Here is a 21840-nt window from a genome sequence, read left to right as displayed (position 1 = left end):
ACCAATGGCTGGCGTGTCCTGGAAAACCGCGTTCTGTTGAGCCAGTAGACAGGCTGGGAACATCTGGAAAGACCTAGAGAGGCGAGTGAAGGAAACAAAGCTTAGGAAATTTGTACCCAACTTCAGTAAAGGCCCAAAGTTTATTGAACAGTACGTTCATTTTGGTTTCAGATGCACTCGTGTATTCATGGTAGAAATTGTTCACACACGCACGCCCAGCCCCAGGCCACGGTTTTTACCTCACCTGATCATGGCTCTACACTATCCCTACTTGCCCAAATGAGTCACATATGATGGTCCTGGACTCCTCCGAAAAGGTAAGCCTTCAATAAACTATTTCTAATTTGTCCTGGTCGTGGTGTTTTGTCACGGCAATAGAAAGTTGACACCGGATTTTCTTCATTAGCTTCCTCAGGGTATCCTTTAAGCCTTCTACCTTTCCCGAGGGCAGTGTTTGTCAGACAAACTGTATTTGCTACCTAATATCTTGGTCATGATTGAAACACTGGAGATTCTGGGAGAGTCCAAAATGGGGACAATTGCTTGTGAGAGTGCCCTGGCTACTTCTCAAGCCTTTTCATCGTGGACTGGAGAGGCTTCAGCTCACTCACTGAGGGTAGACCCATATGCAACTGAAGACTTGGCAGGTGGGGAGCTCAGTGAACTACATCATCCAAACCTGTCTTAAGGAAGTGGCCATGTCTGTGCGTGGTTACAAAAAAAGATTTTTCTGAAGCACATACCATGCAGCCCCCCAGGAACTCAGGAACAATTGAATAAGTCCCTTTCCTAAGAACAGGTGATTGTGTGTTTCTCCTCACCTCGTCTGACCACAGAATCATGGGGCTACTTTTCAAGCCTCCATAGAATACTCGGAGGACATAGTTGAGGATTTCAGTATGCAGTCATCCTTCAGGACCACAGAGGAACTCTTTCCCAGTTGCTTTCTCCACTGCCTTGGGGCCAGATTGAGGTTTACAAGGTATCCATCAAACAGAGAGAGGGGAAAGTTGTCAACAAAAATAAGGCCACTAGGGCTGTGACCCTGGCAGTCTAGTCACCTAATCTATTCCCTCCACTGACACCTGAGTTTTCCCTTTGGTGTCCCCTGTAGCAGACATGGTGACACTGTTCATGTTTTTAATGACATCCATGAGAGACAAAACTTGTGGTTAATATTTGGTGGAACTGCTCTTGGAGTTCAGCAAACCTCTTTCCTTCCAGATAGCAGCATGAGCATGTAACACAAGGAAGGTATGTATTTACTCAATAGAAGGATTAGGTTCTTTACCAAGTCTGTGTTCTACTTAAGAAAGACTGATATTGGAGTCTACTTAATAGCCAAAGAGATCAAGTTTTTAGGGAGGGAGGGGGGTGTACAGATAGTGGTGGGAGATCAAAGAGTCATTGTCAGTTCCTGGAGGTACTGGGGTCATCTTGGTTTCAGAGTTCAGTCGTTCACATAGGTATGCTATGGACCACCTGTGACCATCCAATGGCCAAATGGTGACTGTTACTGACCCTGCTTTTTGGTAATGTGCAGTTAAAAGAGCCTGTCCCTCTTGAGAAGCCCCAGTGCTAGGGATTTCTTAAGCCTATCAAAAGATTGTTCCTTAGTCCCTCGATTACAAGAGGTATGGATTTGGGACCCTCATTTAGTTTCTCACAGACTGGCCTGGTTATTTCTTTAAATGCTGCAATCCATATTTTGCAGTACACTGTTCCAGAAAAGCCCTAACATGTCTCCTATTTTATTTTTTTCGATGCAAAAGCAAAGAGTCTTTTATTAAAGTTATTTAACGAGCTGAGCCCATTAGCTCGGGCCCTTCACTCCACCACCAAGGCCGATGGCTGAAGAAAGACCATGTCTCTTATTTTAGAGAGGAAGTAAATACAGATACCCTGGGGTCAAATGAAGATTCAGTAATCGAGGTTTGTTTGTTTGTTTTTTGCCTCACAAGTTGAGTCCCTAGAAACTTTTCATCCTTTTTGAGCTACAAAGTTTAAAGTCTGTACAGCCTGTTGTTTGACTGGTGTCTGAAGCAGTCGAAAGGAGGTCATCCTCATACAGGATTATGGTTACAGAGTTGAGTGTAAATCCCCAAGGTGCCACCCAGTCCAGGGTCTGACCAAAATAGACAGGTATGTTGCTGTCATGCATCTGGAATAGTCCAATGAAAGGTGACTAAGAACTGAGAACCCTGGCTTTTAGAAAAGACAGGCACGCTGGCAAACCAGAAACCGGATTTGTGCTGTCTTAGGGCCCTCCTCCCAGCTGCACTGTTCCGATCCGCCTTCACCGGACAGCTGGCCTCCAGGTTTAGGAGCGTGCACACACACACACACACACACACACACACACACACACACACACACACACACACACACACACACACACACACACACACACACACACACACACACACACACACACACACACACACACACACACACACACACACACACACACACACACACACACACACACACACACACACACCCTGGTCTCATCTGCTTCAGCACACGGATCTGGGGTGCAAACTTATGCAGCTTTGTTTTTATACGTCATTTAAAGCGCGCCGGCTGTCGAGACTTCTGGGAAATGGAGTCCGTGCGAAGACCCCCACATTGATTGGAGCCCACAGGCGGAAGACCATTGCGCAGGCGCACTGCCTTCCCGGCCCGAGGCGGTGCGGCGTTCGCAGGTTCCCAGCACTCTTTTGGAAGGTGAGGGCTGCGGGTCTAGGTCTTCGAGATGCAGAGTGAACGCAGCAGCGGAGAGAAGGGAACCCTGGGGACTTGGGGTGGATTCGTGGGCGTGACCTAGTGGAGCTAGCTTTCGTGAGAGCCGCGGACGGAGAGTCGTCCTGCCCAGTGTGCGTAGATTACTTAGGGCAAAGACACGGCTACCTGTGTCCTTGTTGGGGTACGCCCACTGTGTGTCAGAATCCTGTATTTTCAAGTTGGAAGTCCCGGTCTTCCCCCGTCTTCTTCTAGTTCCTTCTTTCCATAATGGGTGCTTCATGAATGTAGGTGGTACCGACCCTGAATCTAGGGGTGTCCACTCCACTCTCACCCAGTCCCCCAGGATCAACGTCTCTCGTTGGGTCTTTCGTTCCTCTTCTCCAGCCTACGCGGGAATACCCTGGCATGAGTTTAGGGTATTCGTGGAGGAGGCCGGATTTGAGGTGAAGAAAACCCCCAAAGGAAATGGCAAATGGCATTAGACAGATTTGAGATGATTTTGACTAGAGTTCACTGTCAAGGAATAATGGGAAATAAGGGTGAAGAAACTATACCGAGGCCAGACAAGACCCAGAGTATCAGGGTAAGACTCACCAAGCAGGGTACTGTGTGGTCTTAAATGATATAAACACAAACCAAATTTGAAGGAACAATTCTAGAGGTAACATTCTGACCATCATAAAGTCGAATTATCCCAACTTAGGACCAACCACTGGCAGCCATCATATGTCTGGAAGTCCAAGTGATGGCCAGTTGACTATTAACTCTATTGAAGTTGTTTGCGGTTTGCCAGTGATCTATTCCCTAGTTTTGTTTTGTTCTTACATTTATTGCATTAGAGATATGGCCTTTTTTTTTTTTAATAGCTTACCCTGGTGATAAGCCGGGAGTCCTCAAGCCTCAGCCTGCCAAGTGTTGGCATTGCAGGTCACCATACTTCTATTTCCCATGTAACTTCAGTCATGCATATCAAGCTTCCCAAAATGTTGGGATGTGTTGCAGGATTTTCTGTTTTAGTCTAAAGATCTGCTCAACTTTGTGGCTATCTTTTGATGAAAGTATTTTTTTTTTTTTTGGTTTTTCGAGACAGGGTTTCTCTGTATTGTCTTGGAAGCTGTCCTGGAACTCGTAGACCAGGCTGGCCTCGAACTCACAGAGATCCACCTGCCTCTGCCTCCCGAGTGCTGGGATTAAAGGTGTGCGCCACCAACGCCCGGCATGATGAAAGTATGTTAAAAGCATTCAACCTGAGCCTTTTACAGAGCCTGAAAGTCCTATAGTACCTCTTTTATTGATGTATGAGGATGAAATTAAATTATCCTTATTAAAAGCACTTAGCAAGAGCCTCATGAAAGCAAGTGCCAGCAATACTGGTTAGGGTGATGTTTAATAGCACTCCATTGTGTGTCTAGCCTCTAGGCAATAAATTATTTAATCAAGTTTCCTGTTGTAGATGCTTAATAGAGTTCAGACTTTAGTTGCATTGCTTAAAGATTAAATGGGATGATATGTGTAATGCGCTTAAGAAGTTGGCTGGCAGACAACCTTCAATAAAGATGATGTGTTGGTCATGGTTAATTACAAGCTCTGTAACTATTCTCTCACATTTCTAGAATAAATTCCTAGAACTGGCCCATCTGAGAGTGTCTGTGTTTGAAAGTCCTTGTATTCGTCACAATGATCTTTGTAAAGTATGTTTCTAAAGAGGACATGACCATGCTCAGACACCACTCCCCAAGCTCCTTCGATGTACATATCTAATGAGGACATGACCATGCTCAGACACCACTCCCCAAGCTCCCTTTGATGTAGTTTGACCTCTGCTGCTTTCTCCAGGCTCATCTTTTCTCCAGCATTGCTCACAACTAAGACTTACCTCATTTCAGTAGTAATCCTTCATGTGATAAGGGTCTGCCTCTTATTTCTACTCAAGTTTTTCCATGTCTGTAATGTTGCTCCTTCCTCACATCAAAACCACGTATCCCAGTTGTGCCAAGAAAGCTGCAGCATTTCTCCCTCAGTCCTTCCTCCCTGGGCTGGGGGAGCCACTTCAAAGCCCTGACAGTTCGCCCTGTAATTGTCTTTATAGTACCAACCTATAGTAAATGTTACTTTGTTTCTTTGGTCTCTATATATAGCTTTTGCTCCTGGAGGGCAGGGAAAGTGTATTGCAGGGTTGGTGCTTGGTGTTGCTACTAAATAAATGCTGACTAAGTAGATGAATGAATCACAAGGAGCAGTGACATATTCCTTTGACTTCAATAAAGTGGTCAATAAGCCACAGATGCACCTTTCCTCTTCCTCCCAGAAGCATACATACTGTCTCTCCACCCCACCAGGTGTTCCCTAAATGCTTGCTCTCCTTACTTTCATTAAACTCCCTTTTTAGGGGAAAGAATTGAGGTGGTGTTTTCTGTGTAGCTCAGGCTGGCCTTGAACTTAGGATGTAATCCTGACTGGTCTTGTATTTGCATCATTCCTGCCTTGGCTTCTTCTTGAGTGCTGAGATTGCAAGTACTCGCTGCCATACCAACCAGGCTTTAGTTAGACTCTTTATCGTGAGAAGGTGAGGTGCATTTAGATAAGCTATGCAAAGGGAGGTCGGAGAGGATAAGTCGTCTGGGAATCCCAGGGTAAGTAAGACTGCAGTGTGTGGGAACTGGAGCTCACTGCTTATTGACTAGAACCGGTGTTTCACCTGTAATGTGAGCCCCTAGTAACTCTGCTCCCTGGTCCCTGAGGCTACTGCAGTACCTTCTGATATCTTTTCATAAACACCTGCATGTTGTTGCAACATTTTAAAGTTCATGTTCACTAAGAAGGATGCCATTTTCTCATACCAGATCATTTCCATCATAGTTTTTGTCAACTGGATACAAACTTAGACATACTTGGGAAAGAGAATCTCAATTGAGTTGCCTCCATCAGATCGATCTGTAAGCATGTTTGTGCAGGACATTTTCTTCCTCCCTCCCTCCCTCCCTCCCTCCCTCCCTCCCTCCCTCCCTTCTTCCTTCCTTCCTTCCTTCCTTCCTTCCTTCCTTCCTTTCTTTCTTTCTTCCTTCCTTTCTTTCTTTCTTTCTTTCTTTCTTTCTTTCTTTCTTTCTTTCTTCTCAAGATAGGGTTTCTCTCTGTAGCCCTGGCTGTCCTGGACTTACTCTGTAGACCATGCTGGCCTCAAACTCTGCAAAGTCACAGAGATTTACCCGTCCCCCCCCCCTCCCGCCTCCCAAGTTCTGAGATTAAAGGCATACATACACTGCCTCCATCCGGAGTATGGCTCATTTTCTTAATTGTCAGTTGATACGAGAGGGCCTAGCCCACTGTGGATAATGCCATCCCTGGGAAAGCAGGCCTGGGCTGTGAAAGAAAGTAGCTGAGCAAACCAGTAAGCAGTGTTCCTCCATGGTCTCTGCTTTAGTTTCTGATCCAAGTTCCTGCCTCTCCTCCCTGAGCTGCTTTTGGTCCGTGTTTCATCAGAGCAGGAGAAAGCAAACCAGGATGTCTCTAGTAGGCCAGTTAGTTACTCACTAATTACTAGTTCCTAGTTGGTTACTCACTAATTGCCCAGCGTTGATATGATCAGTGTGGTTCTAGAAATGAGATGAAGAGTCTTACAGTTAGTATCAAAGATGGATGCTTCATTAGTAAGAACTGTAAATGGAGTGCTACTCCTCTAAAGGGGTTACAGGTTTTATTTGTCTTATCCATATAGTCATTTTTAAGGGTGCTTATGGTTTTTGCTCAGTAAACATTCAGGGCAAAATTAAATGTGAATATGTGAATATCATAGGAATCTTACTGTGCTCTGACTCCTGGGAACAGAACTCTGCCCTGGAGATAGTGGTATAACAGACGCTGCCATGGTTTCGATATCTGTGACTTTTGTTCTAAGTCTGGAATGAGCATGGAGTGCTCTTGGCCTTGCTTTGTTTGACCTTTATAGGGTGTTGGGAATGAAGGTGGCTACATTGCTCACTGGTATATGGAGGGGCATTGTCACGTGGGTCAGAAGACCCCAGGTCTTTCTCATACCTTCTCTCCTCCCACACTTTTTCCTCACGAGGACTCTGTTCTTCCCTTCCAGGACAGCGTAGGAGGGAATGGCTGCTGTATCTCCACCTACTAGTTGCCAGGTGAGGTGGACATTTTTATTTCTGAAATACTGTTATTGACACAATGTAGTCACTTCTTTCTTTATCCTGAGCATCTTCCTTCACGACCCTCCACCCCTAGGCCAATGAAGGGCTCCAAAGTAAGATGACCTTCAGCACCCTGAGCCCGTGGCCTTCCCAAAAGCTGACAGAAAGGTCTGCATGGAGGATTCTGCAATCAGTGGTTCCGTCCTAATTGTCCCTTTGGTGCAGCAAGTTATGGACTGAGAGTCAGCCCCCATATGCCAAAGAGTGTTGGGTTAGGCTGGAACTTGTGGTGAATGCTATAGGCACTCAGAGTTAGACCCTGTCTCAAGAAAGAAAAGGGTTGTAATGGAGTGTGGTTGTGTTTTCAGACATTGGTGACATTTGAAGATGTGGCTGTGACTTTCACAGATGAAGAGTGGAGGCATCTGGTCCCTGTGCAGAGGGCACTCTACAAGGCAGTGATGCTGGAAAACTATGAGAGCATCATCTCACTGGGTAAGGAGGCTTCCTGTGAGGAGTGGGAACTTGTCCCAAACCAGTGTGGGTCACATGGGCTCGGGGTCATTACCTCTTTGACCCCACCTGAGTTCAGAGCCACCTGACAGACAAAAGAACCTGTGTCTCCCCTGTGTCCCCCCCCCCGTCTCCCCTGCGTCTCCCTCTGTCTCCCCTGTATCTCCCCTGTGTCTCCCCTGTGTCCCCCCTGTGTCTCCCCTGTGTCTCCCCTGTGTCTCTCTTCTGTCTCCTCTGTCTCCCGTGTCTCCCCTGTGTCTCCCCTGTGTCTCCCCTGTGTCTCTCTTCTGTCTCCTCTGTCTCCCCTGTGTCTCCCCTGTGTCTCCCCTCTCTCTCCCAAGGCAGAACCCTATGCATGGGGAGCTTAGAGCTCAGGCATTTCCAGGAGTGGGATCTCATTTTGTTCATATAGCTATGGATGTGATTGCTTCTAGAAATTGATATAAAGAATGCAATAGGATTGCCAGTTCATACAGCACACCAGGAGACATTTCTCATACTATTGTGTGTTAAGAGCAAAACATTAAAAATAGTAAAATGTCTGTTGATAGAGATTTGCTAAATTATTTATTCATGCAATGTACTATCAGATAACCAATGTATAATCATATAGCCATTAAAACATTGTAGAAAATCTGCGCTAAATAAAATTACTATTTTAAATTCACTACCTGGAAAGAACTACAAGTCAGTAGAATTTAACTATCCAGCTTTTTAAAGTCTTATAATATGTTTCTTTATTCACTTGGGGAGGCGTACGTGTACTACTGTAACAGCACATGCGGGGGTGAGAGGCCGACTTGAGGAGTTGTTCTCGCTCCCACTGTGTGGGTTGTAGGGAGTGAACCATTTAGCAGGCTTGGTGCACCCACTAAGCCGCCATTATCCAGTCTTTAACAGAATCGCATGTAAGGTCTTTCAGCATCCAAATGAAGAAAAAGAAAGAAATATTAATAGAAAGCATGAAGGGTGGTTTTTCTTTTTACTGAAGATAACTCTAATTTTACTACAGTGAACACAACCGACTTGTTTCCATAAAAGCAATATACTAAATATGAGCAAACAAACAAAATTGAGTTCCCTCTTTGTGCTTTTTCAGTCAAGATGATCTTTTTTTTTAAATATTCATCTCTATCCTGCCAGTGTCTGGATGGAAAGCCTCCGTACGCTGCCTATGAATTGAGGTGGCTTTTGTGGGCACTGCCCTGGTGCCTGATGTTTGTCCTTTTGAAGAGCCTCAGTTTGGACCTTCCATCAAAGGTGTCTTTGGTCTGTATTGTACGTTTCTGGAAGAGTCTGGGCTTAGAGACCAGGACTGAGTTTTGGAATGGTTAGGTATTTCATCACAGCAGTCACCTGCTTTACATTCTCTCCATGAGCAGGGCTTCCCGTTCCTCAGCCTGATGTGATTCTTCAGTTGAAGAAAAGGGACGAGCCACGGACACAGGGTCTTCATGGATCTGAGGAGAAAGAATGGCCAGAGAGCATCTCTGGAGGTAACCAAGTTTGAACGGGATGAGCAGCAGAGTTTTGTTTGTTTGTGTTCTTTGGGTACGGAGGAATGTTAGGGATCACCCTTTTCTCAAATTCAAGTTGTCTGTGTGCGTGTTTGTTCCCTGTCACTCACCAGGTCTCTGGCTCCCCCGTCTACACACTGAAGTGTAATGTGTCTGTGTTCACCATCTTGTTCTCAGAACTGTCACTCTGCCTGTGTGCACCTCTTATATTTGTATTGGTCTCCCAGGTCCCTGCAGCCTACCCTAGTTAAGCTGTTGGCCCCACCCGCAGAGCCACTCTCCTGTATTCTGAGAAGTCTGTTGTCACATTCCCTCCCTGCCCCCTCCTTTATTCCCAAGCCTTCGGCTTTCCCAGAGTGTAGGATTCTGGGAAGTGAGCTGTGCTGCCATAGTGTCTCTCCTCTGTTGTCTCCTAGTCCAGAGAAGAAAGTGCATCTCACTTTTCTCTTTGTTGCAGACCAGGAGACTCAGCCAGAGAGCCCAGCTGCTTCAGAAGGAACGCTGGGAGAAAGCCATAGAAGGCAAAGTCCTCTATGTCCTAAACCTAAAGTTCAAACACTAGGAGGTGGGTCAGAACCAGCAAAGGAAAGTCTTGAAGCAGAGACTTGCAAGAAACCCCTTTCCCTGGACAAAAGCTTGCAGTGCAGGACAACCCCATCCAAGAAAACCCTCACGAAACAGCAAGACCAGGAATGTAGTGACTGCGGGAAGACCTTCTTTGACCATTCGTCCCTCATCCGCCACCAGAGAACTCACACTGGAGAGAAGCCCTACGACTGTCCTGAGTGTGGGAAGGCCTTCAGTCACAGGAGCAGCCTCAGCAGACATCTGATGTCCCACACAGGAGAGAGCCCGTACGAGTGCAGTGCGTGTGGCAAAGCTTTCTTTGACCGATCGTCCCTGACCGTGCATCAGCGGATTCACACAGGAGAGAAGCCCTTTAAATGCAGTGAGTGCGGCAAAGCCTTCTTTGACCGCTCATCTCTTACCCGCCACCACAGAATTCACACCGGGGAGAGTCCCTATGCCTGCCAGCAGTGTGGGAAAGCCTTTAGCCAGAAGAGCATTCTCACTCGTCACCAGCTGATCCACACTGGCAGGAAGCCGTACGCATGCCGTGAGTGTGGGAAAGCGTTCTACGGGGTCTCTTCCCTAAACAGACACCAGAGGGCGCACGCTGGGGAGCCGCACCACCAGTGCAGCGAGTGTGGCAAAGCTTTCTTTGACCGCTCTTCTCTCACGCAGCACCAGAAGATACACACTGGAGACAAGCCGTATGAGTGCCGCGAGTGTGGGAAGGCCTTCAGCCAGAGGTGCCGGCTCACCCAGCATCAGAGAGTTCATACAGGGGAGAAACCCTTTGAGTGTAGTGTGTGTGGAAAAGAGTTCAGCTTCAAGTCCTCAGTTATTCAACATCAGAGGCGTTACGCCAAACAAGGGACAGAGTGACCAGGGGAGAAGCGTGAGCTACACAGAGGCTCTCCCTGTCACCTGCAAGCCCAGCATTTGCTCGTTCTGCCTACTGTGGCTGCCATCGTCCCACCTCTGCTCCGCAGTGTCTGAGTAAACAGCGTGCCTACTGCGCTACAGAACTAGCGTGCAGTGCAGAAGCTGAAAGATGAGCCTCCAGATTCAAAATGGCGGACAGAGGCTGGGTGTCGCTCACGAGGGAATACCACCTAGTGTGCACGGGGCCCTGCTGTTGGGTCCCCAGCACTGCCAGCGAAGGCGGGATGGAAGTTAGAAGGGGAATTTGCAGAGTTACTTTGAGGATGTAGGCCCGGTATCACTGCACTTGAAATAACTGCAGGCTATCACAGGAGGGGAATGTCACAGTTATGGGCGAACACCATTTTCTCCAGAAGTTTCTATAGTTTTTGGTCCTTTTGAAGCTTTTGGAACACAGGCCTTGTTGTCTCGTGCCCTAGCGTTTAACCCTCCTAGTACTGGTGGTAGTGGTAGCACTTACTAAGCACTTACTTTGGGTAAACACTCAGCAGAGAATTTTAGGAGGGCTGGACTGACTGACCCTCTAACTGAATCTGTGAGACAGGCCCCTCTGCTGTCTGACTCTCACAGAGGAGCACAGTGAAATTTGCAGAGATTAAGTTATATGCTCTGGGTGACACAAGGTGAAGGCAGGTGTCTTAGTTTTCTATTGCTGTGAAGACTCGATGACCAGGGCAACTTACAAAAGAAAGCATTTCATTGGGAGCTTGCTTACAGTTCCAGAGGGTGTGTCTGTGACCTTCATGGCAGGGAGCATGGCAACAGATAGGTAGGCATGGTGCTGGAGTAGTAGCTGAGAGCTTACATCTGGTCCACAAGCAGCTGGCCAAGAGATGGGGAGACACAGACAGACAGACAGACAGGCAGGCAGACAGTCAGTCAGACAGTCACGCTGATCTTAGCATGGGCATTTGATACTTCAAAGCCCACCCCCAGTGACATAGCTGCTCTATCAAAGCCACACTCCCTAATCATTTCTAAACACTACCGACTGAGAAGCAAACATTCAAATAAATCTATGAGCCTGTGGGGCACGTCTCATTCAAACCATCACACGCCTCTCAGTTCCACTCAACTGGTCCTCATGCTGTGAAACAGGTCCTTTTGCTATGTGAAGCTTCAACGGTGTGCTTCTAACATACCCTAGACAACACAAGGTGAAACAAGGTCTTTGGTATGGGTCTGCCTCCAGTGTTTCTACTATAGTTTGCTCTTAAATTTTTGTCTCATAATTTATATGCCCGAATTATCGTCTGAACTGGATTGTAAGCACTTAGAGGTGTGATTTAAAAGATCTCTAAATCTTACACCGTGCCTTGCAAACTTTAGGTGTTCAATAAATGTTTATCTAAATTAATACCAAGGTCTCTGTATTCAAAACCTGCTTGGGTCCACCTCCTTTCTGAGTTTTTACAATCCAGCCTATCGCATCCCAGGAGTCACTTCCCAGTTCTATTTCTTCATTGCTCAAGAAACACTTACTAAGCTGTAACACAGTAACAAAGAAGCCTCCAGATAAACAAAGACCTATGTAGCAGTCTGTCCATTCATTCTGTACCACCTGGGACCCACACATCACCACAAATAAGGAAGAGAAAGGATATTTTTATCATCTAGGTGGCATTCTGATCACTTCTAGGGTCAGAATCCACACCTGAAGGCTAGGAACACAAGCAGGCACCTTGATATCTGAGTAACACTAGAAGCCACTGTCAAAGTTACATTTTGCACATCATTTAGCTTAATATTTCCACATGGCCCCTCTCTGCCCATTATTCCAGATCTAAAATACTAGTTATTGAATGAAATATCTCTGATATTTAAATTTTTCCTTAATACACTCCCCCATCCCCAAATTTCAGATCCTGGGTGTTGCAGGATATTTGATCACAATGTGAAACTCCTGAGACTGTGTTAATAAAATTAACCTTGGATTAGGGGGCAGAGCAGTGCCTAGTTGACAAGAATTAGCCATAGAGTATTTGGAGGACCTGGTAAGATGGATAGAGACACATACAGGAAGGAGTAGGGAGGGACTTAGAGATTCATGGTCCTTTTTGGCTTTGGATGATATTGAAAGAAGCTCTCTTGCTGGGTCTCTGGCAAAAAAGAGAGGTCAGCTGGTTGCTTCTTTGATCTAGCAGGTTTCCAGTCCCAGTATCTGACTCCTGAATCTTTGTTGGTAAATAGAACAACTTACATAAAAACAACACCTGAGTACCCAAAGCCATCTATTTCCTAAGTGAAGCCCTGTATTTTTGTTGTATTAAATGTCAGGTATGAGGAAACCTCAACTCTGGGAGTCTGTGTCCTCTTTTTGCAAGGTAAGGCCTGGAAAAGGGCTTGTGTATTCCAGTTGATCAAAGTGGGTTTCTCTTGGAACTAAGAGGAAGCAGAACTGCCCAACAGTCCTCTCCCATGCTATGAAACATAAATTCATTTAGATCTTTCTTAAAGCAGAAAAGTGTCAGGGAATACATTTTTTGTGTGTATTTTATATCATTTATAAGCAGTGTGAAGAAAATATCACAGGCTTTGTCTGTAGATAATGCCTAATGTTTCATAATGTCAAGTAAAAACTGAAGGGGACTATTGATTGAAACAAATGTCCGTTGACGGTCTCTGAGAGTTCTGAGTCTTTCCTTGTTCAAAATAAATTGAGTATTGAGTATCATATTTATTTAAGACACTGCCATTATCAGTGAGATGAGATGAGATTGGGACAAATCCAGAATCCTAATGGACTTTTGGGAAAAGTGGCTGAAAACAGTGGGGAGGTCAATCCATAGCTTCTTTTTGTAAAGTTGTTCTGCACTCCCAGCAGCAACAGCAACCTTGGTGCTTGTAAGCCTCTGCCATCAGCCCAGGCTATCAGTCAGTGAGTTTGCAACCTATGATCACTAGCTGTGCAGACCCCTTAGTTTTTCCTTTGTGAAATCTTTAGCCTATAGCTACCTATCACTGATACCCTAAGACAGGTTTTACATATGACTTGCCAACATGTGGCCACACCAAAACTGAATGTATTTTTCCTTCCTGCCGTTACTTTTTCTGTTTATTTTTTGGGAGTAAGTGGCCAGGCCTGGTTTATTGAGGTCTTTCCCAAAGCCCAGCTTTGGACTAACTGCTAACACTCCCACTCTGTCTCATGAGTTTGCCATGTTGATTTGCATGAACCCTCACAACTTGTTTTGAAAAACCTTGGCATCAAAGCGCCGGGCACTGAACCGAACCCTCTGCCCAAGAACCGGGGCCAGACCACTGGCTGCAAATGCAAGAGGTGATTTATTGAGTACACAGGCGCCTGCGGATGCTACTGCAACTCGGGTGCAGAGCATACCGGGCTTTCAGGGAGTACAATATTTATAGAGTTTCAATGGTTACATAAGTAACAGGCATTTCATTGGCTCATCTTGGGGGCAGGGGGTAGTTCCCACGGACTAAGTTTCCTGGTATTACTTTATGAAAGACCCAGGCATACTTCAGCAATTATTATCCTGGTCCCATGACTACTATGGTGATCATAGACACAACTGGGGGCAAGGGTAGTTGCCAAGGACTAGGTGTCCTGGTATTGTCATATGAAAGTTCCCAGCACGCTTCAGTAATTATTATCCGGGTCCCATGATTGCTATAGTGATCAGACACAATTGGGGGCCAGGGTAGTTGCCAAGGACTAGGTTTTCTAGTATTGTCATATGAAAGTTGCCAGCACGCTTCAGCAATTATTATCCGGGTCCCATGACTGCTATAGTGATCACAGACATCCTGTTTTGAGGGTGAGACACCTGGTCTGGGTTTCTTTCATTAGGCAACGGCCTGGCCTTGCTTTTCTTTTCCTAGGGGGTCCTGGGTAGGGGTCTTTCAGTTTGAGGTTCAGCCAGCAAAGAGAAGGACACAAGAAACTCCTAAGTAGCACTTTTGTTCTCAGCTCACAGACAGGAAGAGAAATGATAAGAAAAAAGGAGTTTTAATCTAAGAGGTGTTAGATCTAATAAGATTTGGGCATTATACTGAAGAAAGGACATTTGACATTGTGGTTTGTTCCCAGATACATGCGTAGATCAAATTTTCTCTTCCGTAAATATAAACTGGTTATCAAATCGGCTAGTTTCCTGTGGGAAGATAAGTGAGAACACACTAGCTGAAGATTCACCAATCTACAGAATCCCAGAGCTCATGAAGGTATATTGCTATAGGTCAGGTGAGAAAGTAGCTGACTACCACGCATACAAAATCTAATTAGAGTCCTTTATTAGCCATTGACCAAGAGGAGGCTCTTGTCCCCAAAGAACTCTTGGCACTGAAGCTCAGGCATACAATGTTTATTAAACAAAAACTACAATGATATTAATGTCAGGTATAGGTCAGGGGAACCTGCTAACATCTGTTTTGATAGAATACATCAGTTGTTTTGGTTATACATTTAGGCCATGGTCCGGATCAATGAAAAGTCTTGATGTGGTGACATTAAGGGTCTGGGGTTGCACAGAGATTCACCATGACAATAAGTAAACTTTAAGAAGAAGGGACTTTTTATTTAAGGTAGTAGAGTCCATGTGAGGCCAGGACCACACCTGAGAGTGCTCACAAGATGCAATACCTAGCTATAATAGCCCAGGACCTATAAAAGTAAGCCCCACACGGTTACATGTATTTTGTCTACATGTAAGAGGGTCTAATTTTAACATAAATGTCTTGCAGTTGTCCTAGTTATCTTTTTTAATAGAGTAAACAATTTTTATACAAAAGCAGAAATAGTAGTTACTCTTTGGGGGGGGGAGGTGAGACAGAGCTTCCCTGTTTAGCTTTGGAGCCTGTCCTGGCACTCTTCCTGTAGACCAGGCTGGCCTCAAACTGGTGGAGATCTGCTTGCCTCTACCTCCTGAGTCCTGGGATCAAAGGCATGTGCCACCACGGCCTGGTAACAGTTACAAATTTTTACAAGATCAATCAATTTAAGAATCGTTTTCAATGTCTGGGGAAAAGGGAAGTGGTCTGCTAGGGTACAGCCTGTATGAGGTAAGTGCTGTGCCCGCTGCGCAGCCTGTGTCCGAGAATGTGCAGAGGGTGTTGGGGATTGAGAACACAGACATCCGAAAGCTCCTCAAGAAGGCTCTCTTTTATTCCTACTCTGGCTGGTTATTATATACCCTGACACCAGAGGTGGAGATGGGTGGGTCTGAAGAGGCCGTTAGTCTTTGGAAAAGGTTGAGTACAGGGCAGTTCCGTGGCCAAGCCCTTTTCAGGAACTTATAGCCCCGGGCATTGTATTGTTTTTAGTAAACATGTTTTTAGTAAACATTGTCTTACAGCTGCCTGGTCCCAGGCTGATGGGGAAGTGGGTCTCTGGCCAAGGTCTGTTGTCCCCACAGGTAAGGACTTACATGTTAGAGGAATTTTTGTTTTGTTTTGCTTTTTGTTCTCTTAAGCCTAGTAAGTCCAAACCTTAAATGTAATGTTAACTATCACACTGACAAAAGCAGAAGTAACTATTCAAGGAGTAGGGGCTGAAAAGTAGGAGCCAGTGTAAGATCAGGACAAACACATGTTACCTTGGCCACTCCAATATGGTTAATAATAGTACCAGTTCAGTAACAGTTACAGGAACCTAGCCATTTCTGAGTTGTAATTTGTGGGGTTGAAAATCCACATTTCCTTACTCAGAGCAGTCTGGCACAGCATCTTTGATTACCTCATGTAATCTGAGGTAAAGCTCTGTCTCAGTTACATCAGGCCTGTCACTGAGACAGCCTAAATAAATCCTCAGTTTTAGTAGTCATTAACTTGGGGAGTGGAGAAATAGACCACCCCAAATTTATCAATACCTTGGTGCCTCTCGTCTACTCTGTACATAATAAACCTCATATACAAGCCTTGCCCTCCCCAGGTAAGATGGTCTTCACTGGCCATAGCTTCCACTTTCCTTGGTTTGCCAGCTTTCCAAGCAAATCACACACACACACACACACACACACACACACACACACACACACACGCTGCACAGCATGCATGCACGCACGCACGCATGCACAAACCACTTATCCCTGAATTATTAGCTTTTTCAAGCAAGGGCAACTGACAACCACACTAATTAAACCATTTAAAATGTTTAAGTACTTTTATTAGTGACCAAATGCAAAGGGAGCTTGTGCCTCAGAAGACTCTTGGTGTCCAAGCTCAGGCGCACAGCATTTTTTAAAGACAAAACCACAACTACATCAGTGCTGGCAGAGGGGGGGGTTACATTTCCTGTCGGAATTGGGGTGGCCTAGCAATATCTGCTTTCTTTGTAAAGTGCAGTAGTTATCTTCCAGACACTACAAAATACATCTGGGCCATGCTCAAGGTCTTGGGCACCTAGGTGGATGTAACTGTTGGGGGTAGGGAGCTGAGAAGTGTCTGGGAAGACACAAAATAAACTTGGGACAAGTTTATTTCGCAGGAAGTATCAGTTCCCAGTTTCAAGCTTAATGAAAGTGGAGTCTGGGGACATGGCACTGTGTGTAAAAGTGCCTGCCACCAAGTTGGATATGATGGATGTCAGTGTTTCGGGATGGGTTGGGACAGGATGGAACAGGAGTAGGTCAGGTATTCTGGCACTCGGGAGTCACAGAATACTGAGTGTTACACAGCTCAGGCTCAGGTGGAAAGATATCCTGGAGCTCGGGAGCCAGGGACCACCACAGGTTGCAGTAAGCTTGGCAGCTTAACAGCCTTGCCTCAGAGAAAGGTGTATCAGCTTCGCTCCAGGTGTTATCAGCTTCGCTCCTGCAGGACAGGGTCTTCCAGCTGGCGATGTTTGCCTAGTGTAGCAGTTTTGCTAGGCAGGAGGTTTCTCGGGCGAAGTTGCTACAGTTCAGTTCTGCTCCTGGAGAGCGGAGAGCAGGGAGCCTGGAGCCGGGAGCAGAGTGTAACAACTCCACTCTGCCAAGGAAGGTTTCCCCGGCAAGTGTTACAGTGCTGCTCACTCTGCTCTGCCCAGGGTCGCCTCTGCTCTGTCGCCACCACAAAACAAGATCTTCACCCAAAGCTCATACAAAGAGGTTTATTGGAAGGCAGCTGGACCAGCCAAGCTGAACATACACAGGGTTTATATAGGGATTCCTGGGGTTGGGGAAGTTTTTCCAGAGTAGGGATTGGTCCGATTTCAGTGCTGAGCTCAGATTGGCTAGAGCTCTGCTCCAGGATTGGTTACTTTTTTACACAGGATTAGGGTCAGATTTGGCTCTAGTTTCAGGGCCAAAGTGTGTTTCTTTCTCTGGTCCTTTTTAGCCTTTTGGCTCCAATTTTAGGGCCAGGGTACATTTCTTTCACTGACTCTGATTCCAGGGACAAAGTGTGTTCCTTTGGCACTGGTTTCAGGATCAGGGTGCATTTCTTTGGTTGTGGTTGCAGGGCCAAAGTGTGTTTCTGTGGCTCTGCCCAGGGTGTGTTTCTGTGGCTCTGCTCAGGGTGTGTTTCTTTGGCTCTGCTCAGGGTGTGTTTCTTTGGCTCTGCCCAGGGTGTGTTTCTTTGACTGGCCCCTTTCCCTACAGTGGATATGGGGAGGGACAGCCTACTCTAGCAAGTTGTCTCTTGATAGTCACAGGCACTTTGTGTCATATATCTCCAAATAAATACAGAATGAATGAATGAAGTTTTAAAATAAAAAATAAGTGACAGCTTGATCCAGACAAACAACCCGGTGGGGGATGCGTCCAAGCATTTCCCCTTAGAGAGGAGAAATGGGAAGCCTGCAAGGGTAAAGGACGCGATCCTCCAGGATACAGTCACCCAGAACGAAGATCCTATGGCACGTCGTTTGGTGCCCTGAGAGCAGAATGCTTGTGTCGAGGGACAGGAAGCAATGAGGGAGCTCGTGCATGGACTGTGCGAAATTGAGAGTGCTTAGCGCTGACTGGGAGGTCCTCTGGGGAGCGCGTGTGGAGTGGAGGGGCTATGTGCAGAGGATTCTGGGAGTTGTAGTTCAGGGGAGCCCCCAGCCGGCACGACTGGGCCCAGGGGTCTCAGGTACCTTTGTGGGCCGTGAGAATGCAGCTCCACATAGAAGGCTGAGTCCAGTCCCCTCCCAATTTGCAGAACAAGGTGAAGGACCCGGGTGCGCCCCGCCTCTAGGTGCACCCTAGTGGCGCACTCACTGTTCCCTGGCGGGCTGCAGGGCACGGGGCGGCCTCGGTGGAGCGTAGGTCAGAGGTGAGGCACAGTCCTGGAGTCCTGTTTCTGGGTCCCACACTGGGGTCCTGAGGGAGAGCCCGCTACTTCCATCCATTGGTCAGCACGATGACCCCTAAAACTCACCGCTTTGACAATTCGGCTTCTGACACCTGCTTTTGTCCTCCTGGGAACTCTGTAAAGAAAGAGACTAACCCATTTTGTCAGATAGGAAAACAGGGATTTAAAAAGTCTCAGGTTTTATTTAGAATCCTTTTTGTTTGGGCTTGGGGTTTTATTGTTTTTAGTTTTTAAATGCTTTAGATGTTTTCACACAAAACTCACCAGTGTTCTGAGAAACCGAAGCCAGTGGTCAAAAAGAATAAAACTGGCTTCGTCTTCATTCATCCCTTGAACCTGGAGGATAACAGAGATGAATCATTACTTGAGGCACGGGTCTATGCACAGAGATCTTTATTATTTTGACTAAGCAGATGAAAAGGGAATATGCGTTTGTATAACGCCTTCAGGTTCTCACAGGAGAGGTCTACTGTAGTGCTAATGGCAAAAGTGTACAGGAGGAACCTGAGGTAGAAACTCATATTGGCTGTCTTGTATTGGGGATGTTATGAGATTGTTCCCTGTATTAACTTTTAGGTAAGGTAGCTAGTGCCGGGGGCTGGGCTAACTGTCATAGAAGCCTCCAATTCTAGGCTCACTTTCTGAGAACTCAGCCCCTCCCAGTGCTGGAAATCCAAAAGAAAACAGCATAGGCAATGTGTTCTTGGGACTAAGGTAAATCTCTATGTCTTCTTTTCTCAGTGTGGACATGTTTTCTTCCATTCTTTTTGTTTTGTTTTCTTCTAATCTTAAAACTTCTCAATGCATATTTTTAAAAAAATCTTTCTCTGCCCTTTTTCTAGACCACTGGGATCATGCTGAGAGACTGAGTGATGAACCCTACAGGAAACATTCCTCCCTTGGAGCTTTCCTCCCTACGATTGCTTCTTGGCCATCCACTGCACCGCGCATGCTCTAGCCACTGACGAGTGTGAATGAATGGCCATGTGAAATGAGAAGTCCTACGAGCCACACGCCTGCCTCGTGGACAGAGTCTGAGAAGGAACAGTGTCCCTTAGTGCTGAGGTCGTGGCCCTTCAAAAAGCACTAAAAAAGACTCAAATTAAGAAAAGACAGGACAGGGAGAGAAACCCTCCTCCACACTCTGAAAAAAGGGACTACTCCTATGATATGACCCAATTCTTCTTGGGCCTTGAGAGAAGACCCAGAGGTGGGGTACAGTACTGCCCGGTGGTGGCTCCAGTAATGGAAGTTCCAGACCTGAACAATCCCGGGTCATTCGGCGTCATGACCCTTTAAGTTTCAAAGGCATAAAACAACTTAAAGAGGCAACTATAAATTATGGAGTGCAGGCTCCCTTTACACTTTCCTTAATGGAATCTTTTGCGTCTCTTAACTTGATATCTAGTGATTGGCAGTAGCTTTGCCGAGCAGCTCTCTCTGGAGGAGATTATTTGATTTGGAGAGGTGAGTTTCAAGAAAGATGCAGCCAGACATCCCAAAGAAATGCACAGGACAGACAGCCCCAGAGAAATGTGGAGATGCTTACTGGGAGTGGTCAATACGCCACCACTCAACAACAAATGCAATATGACATCGCTGTCTATGCCCAAGTGGCAGCAGTGGCCCAAGGTGCTTGGAAAGCATTGCCTTCCAAGGAAGGAGGGGATCATCTGTCCAAAGTCCTTCAAGGACCCTCCAAACCTTTTCAAGACTTCGTAGACCTTCTCAGTCAGGTAGCAGAAAGAATATTTGGGGGTATTGGGCCTGCAATGCCAGTCATCAAGCAGATGGCTTTCGAAATGCAAATAAGTACTGTAAGGAGGCTCTTCGCCCCCACCGCAACAAAAGTCTAAATGACTACATCCGGATCTGTAGAGACATTGATGGTAACTTCATCCAGGGCCAAGTGTTAGCTGCTGCTATTCGACCCCAAGTGGGGAAAGAAAGACCTACTCTGGGAGGGAGAAAAACATGTTTCAGCTGCAGTAGGGAGGGACACTTCCATAGAGAGTGCCCTCAAAACAGTACTGCTGGTCTCAAGAGACTTGGTTTATGCCCCTGTTGCAAAAGGAGATATCATTGGGCCAATGACTGCCACTCTAAAACTGACTTGGGGGGCAATTTCCTTCCTGCTAATAATAATCAGGGAAACTGGAAGAGGGCCCCACTCCAGGGCCCCAAAACCAATGTGTATGGGGCAATGACCCCTGCTGGGGGCAGTGGCAGGATTCGTTTTCTCCCCACAGCAACCCCTTCATCTCTCAGACCTCCTCAGAGCCACCTCAGGGAGTGCAGGATTGGACCTCAGTCCCTCCGCCCAGGCAATCCTAACACCCAAAATGGGGATCCAGGCCCTCCCTACTGGGGTGCATGGACCATTGCTCCTAGGCACGGTCGGACTACACTTGGGATGGTCCAGTGCTATCCTTCGAGGCATCCAGGTACACCCTGGTGTTATAGACCAGGATAATGAGGGAGAGATTAAAATAATGACATCAGTGGGCAGTGGGATTGTTGCCATCCCAGCAGGAGAGAGGATTGCTCAGTTGCTCCTCCTCCCTACAGCTCCTTGTGAGGCTCAAAAAATTAAAGAGAAAAGGGGCAACCAAGGTTTTGGAATACCGGCCCAGCAGTATTTTGGGTAGCCACCATGGCGAATCACCTCCAACTTACATTAAGGATAGAAGGCAAGTCCTTCAAGGGCATTTTAGATTTTGGGACGGATGTTTCTGTCCTCTCAGACAAATTCTGGCCCCCTGCCTGGCCTAAACAGGAAGGGACGGCGACCCTCCAGGGAATAGGACAGGCTGTGCCACAAAAAAGCCTCAGAATTCTAAAGTGGCAAGACTCTGAGGGCCACACAGGGTTTTTTCAACCATATATTTTGTCTGGCCTCCCTACTAACCTCTGGGGATGGGACCTCCTGCAAGAAATGGGAGTGGTCCTCACCACCCAGGCACCCAGGTCCAAAAGCAAGGCCCCCCAGATGATGCAAGGGATGGGCTGGAGTCAAGGGAGGGGACTAGGTAAACTGGAACAGGGAGAGGTTTGCCCTGTGGCATCCCTCCCTTTGGATACCAGGGCTCTGGGGGATAGGAAGAGTTTTGGTCATTTTTGATGAGGGTCACTGTTGCGCCGCCAGCCCCCATACCCATCACATGGCTATCAGATGATCT

The 21840-nt window shown here is 46.6% G+C and overlaps 1 protein-coding gene across 2 annotated transcripts; it reads left to right on the top strand.

Annotated features, from left to right (window-relative positions):
• Positions 1-11: 11 nt before the first annotated feature.
• On the top strand, positions 12-12720 carry Znf2 (zinc finger protein 2). Of its 2 annotated transcripts, XM_040746256.1 has the most exons (6): positions 12-317; positions 2576-2727; positions 6833-6881; positions 7256-7382; positions 8783-8896; positions 9375-12720. In XM_040746256.1, exons 3-6 carry the CDS (start codon positions 6849-6851, stop codon positions 10364-10366), a joined length of 1266 nt encoding a protein of 421 aa, XP_040602190.1. In that variant the 5' UTR covers positions 12-317; positions 2576-2727; positions 6833-6848; the 3' UTR covers positions 10367-12720. The 2 variants fall into 2 exon arrangements, with proteins under 2 accessions (XP_040602190.1, XP_040602191.1); XM_040746257.1 differs by lacking the exon at positions 12-317 and having other exon boundaries at positions 2505-2727.
• Positions 12721-21840: the final 9120 nt, after the last annotated feature.

This window comes from Mesocricetus auratus, unplaced genomic scaffold, assembly GCF_017639785.1.
Source record: "Mesocricetus auratus isolate SY011 unplaced genomic scaffold, BCM_Maur_2.0 Super-Scaffold_100004, whole genome shotgun sequence".
NCBI classification, from domain to species: domain Eukaryota; kingdom Metazoa; phylum Chordata; class Mammalia; order Rodentia; family Cricetidae; genus Mesocricetus; species Mesocricetus auratus.
The sequence above is the reverse complement of the archived record's forward strand: the minus strand, read 5'-3'. Positions and strand labels throughout refer to the sequence as shown.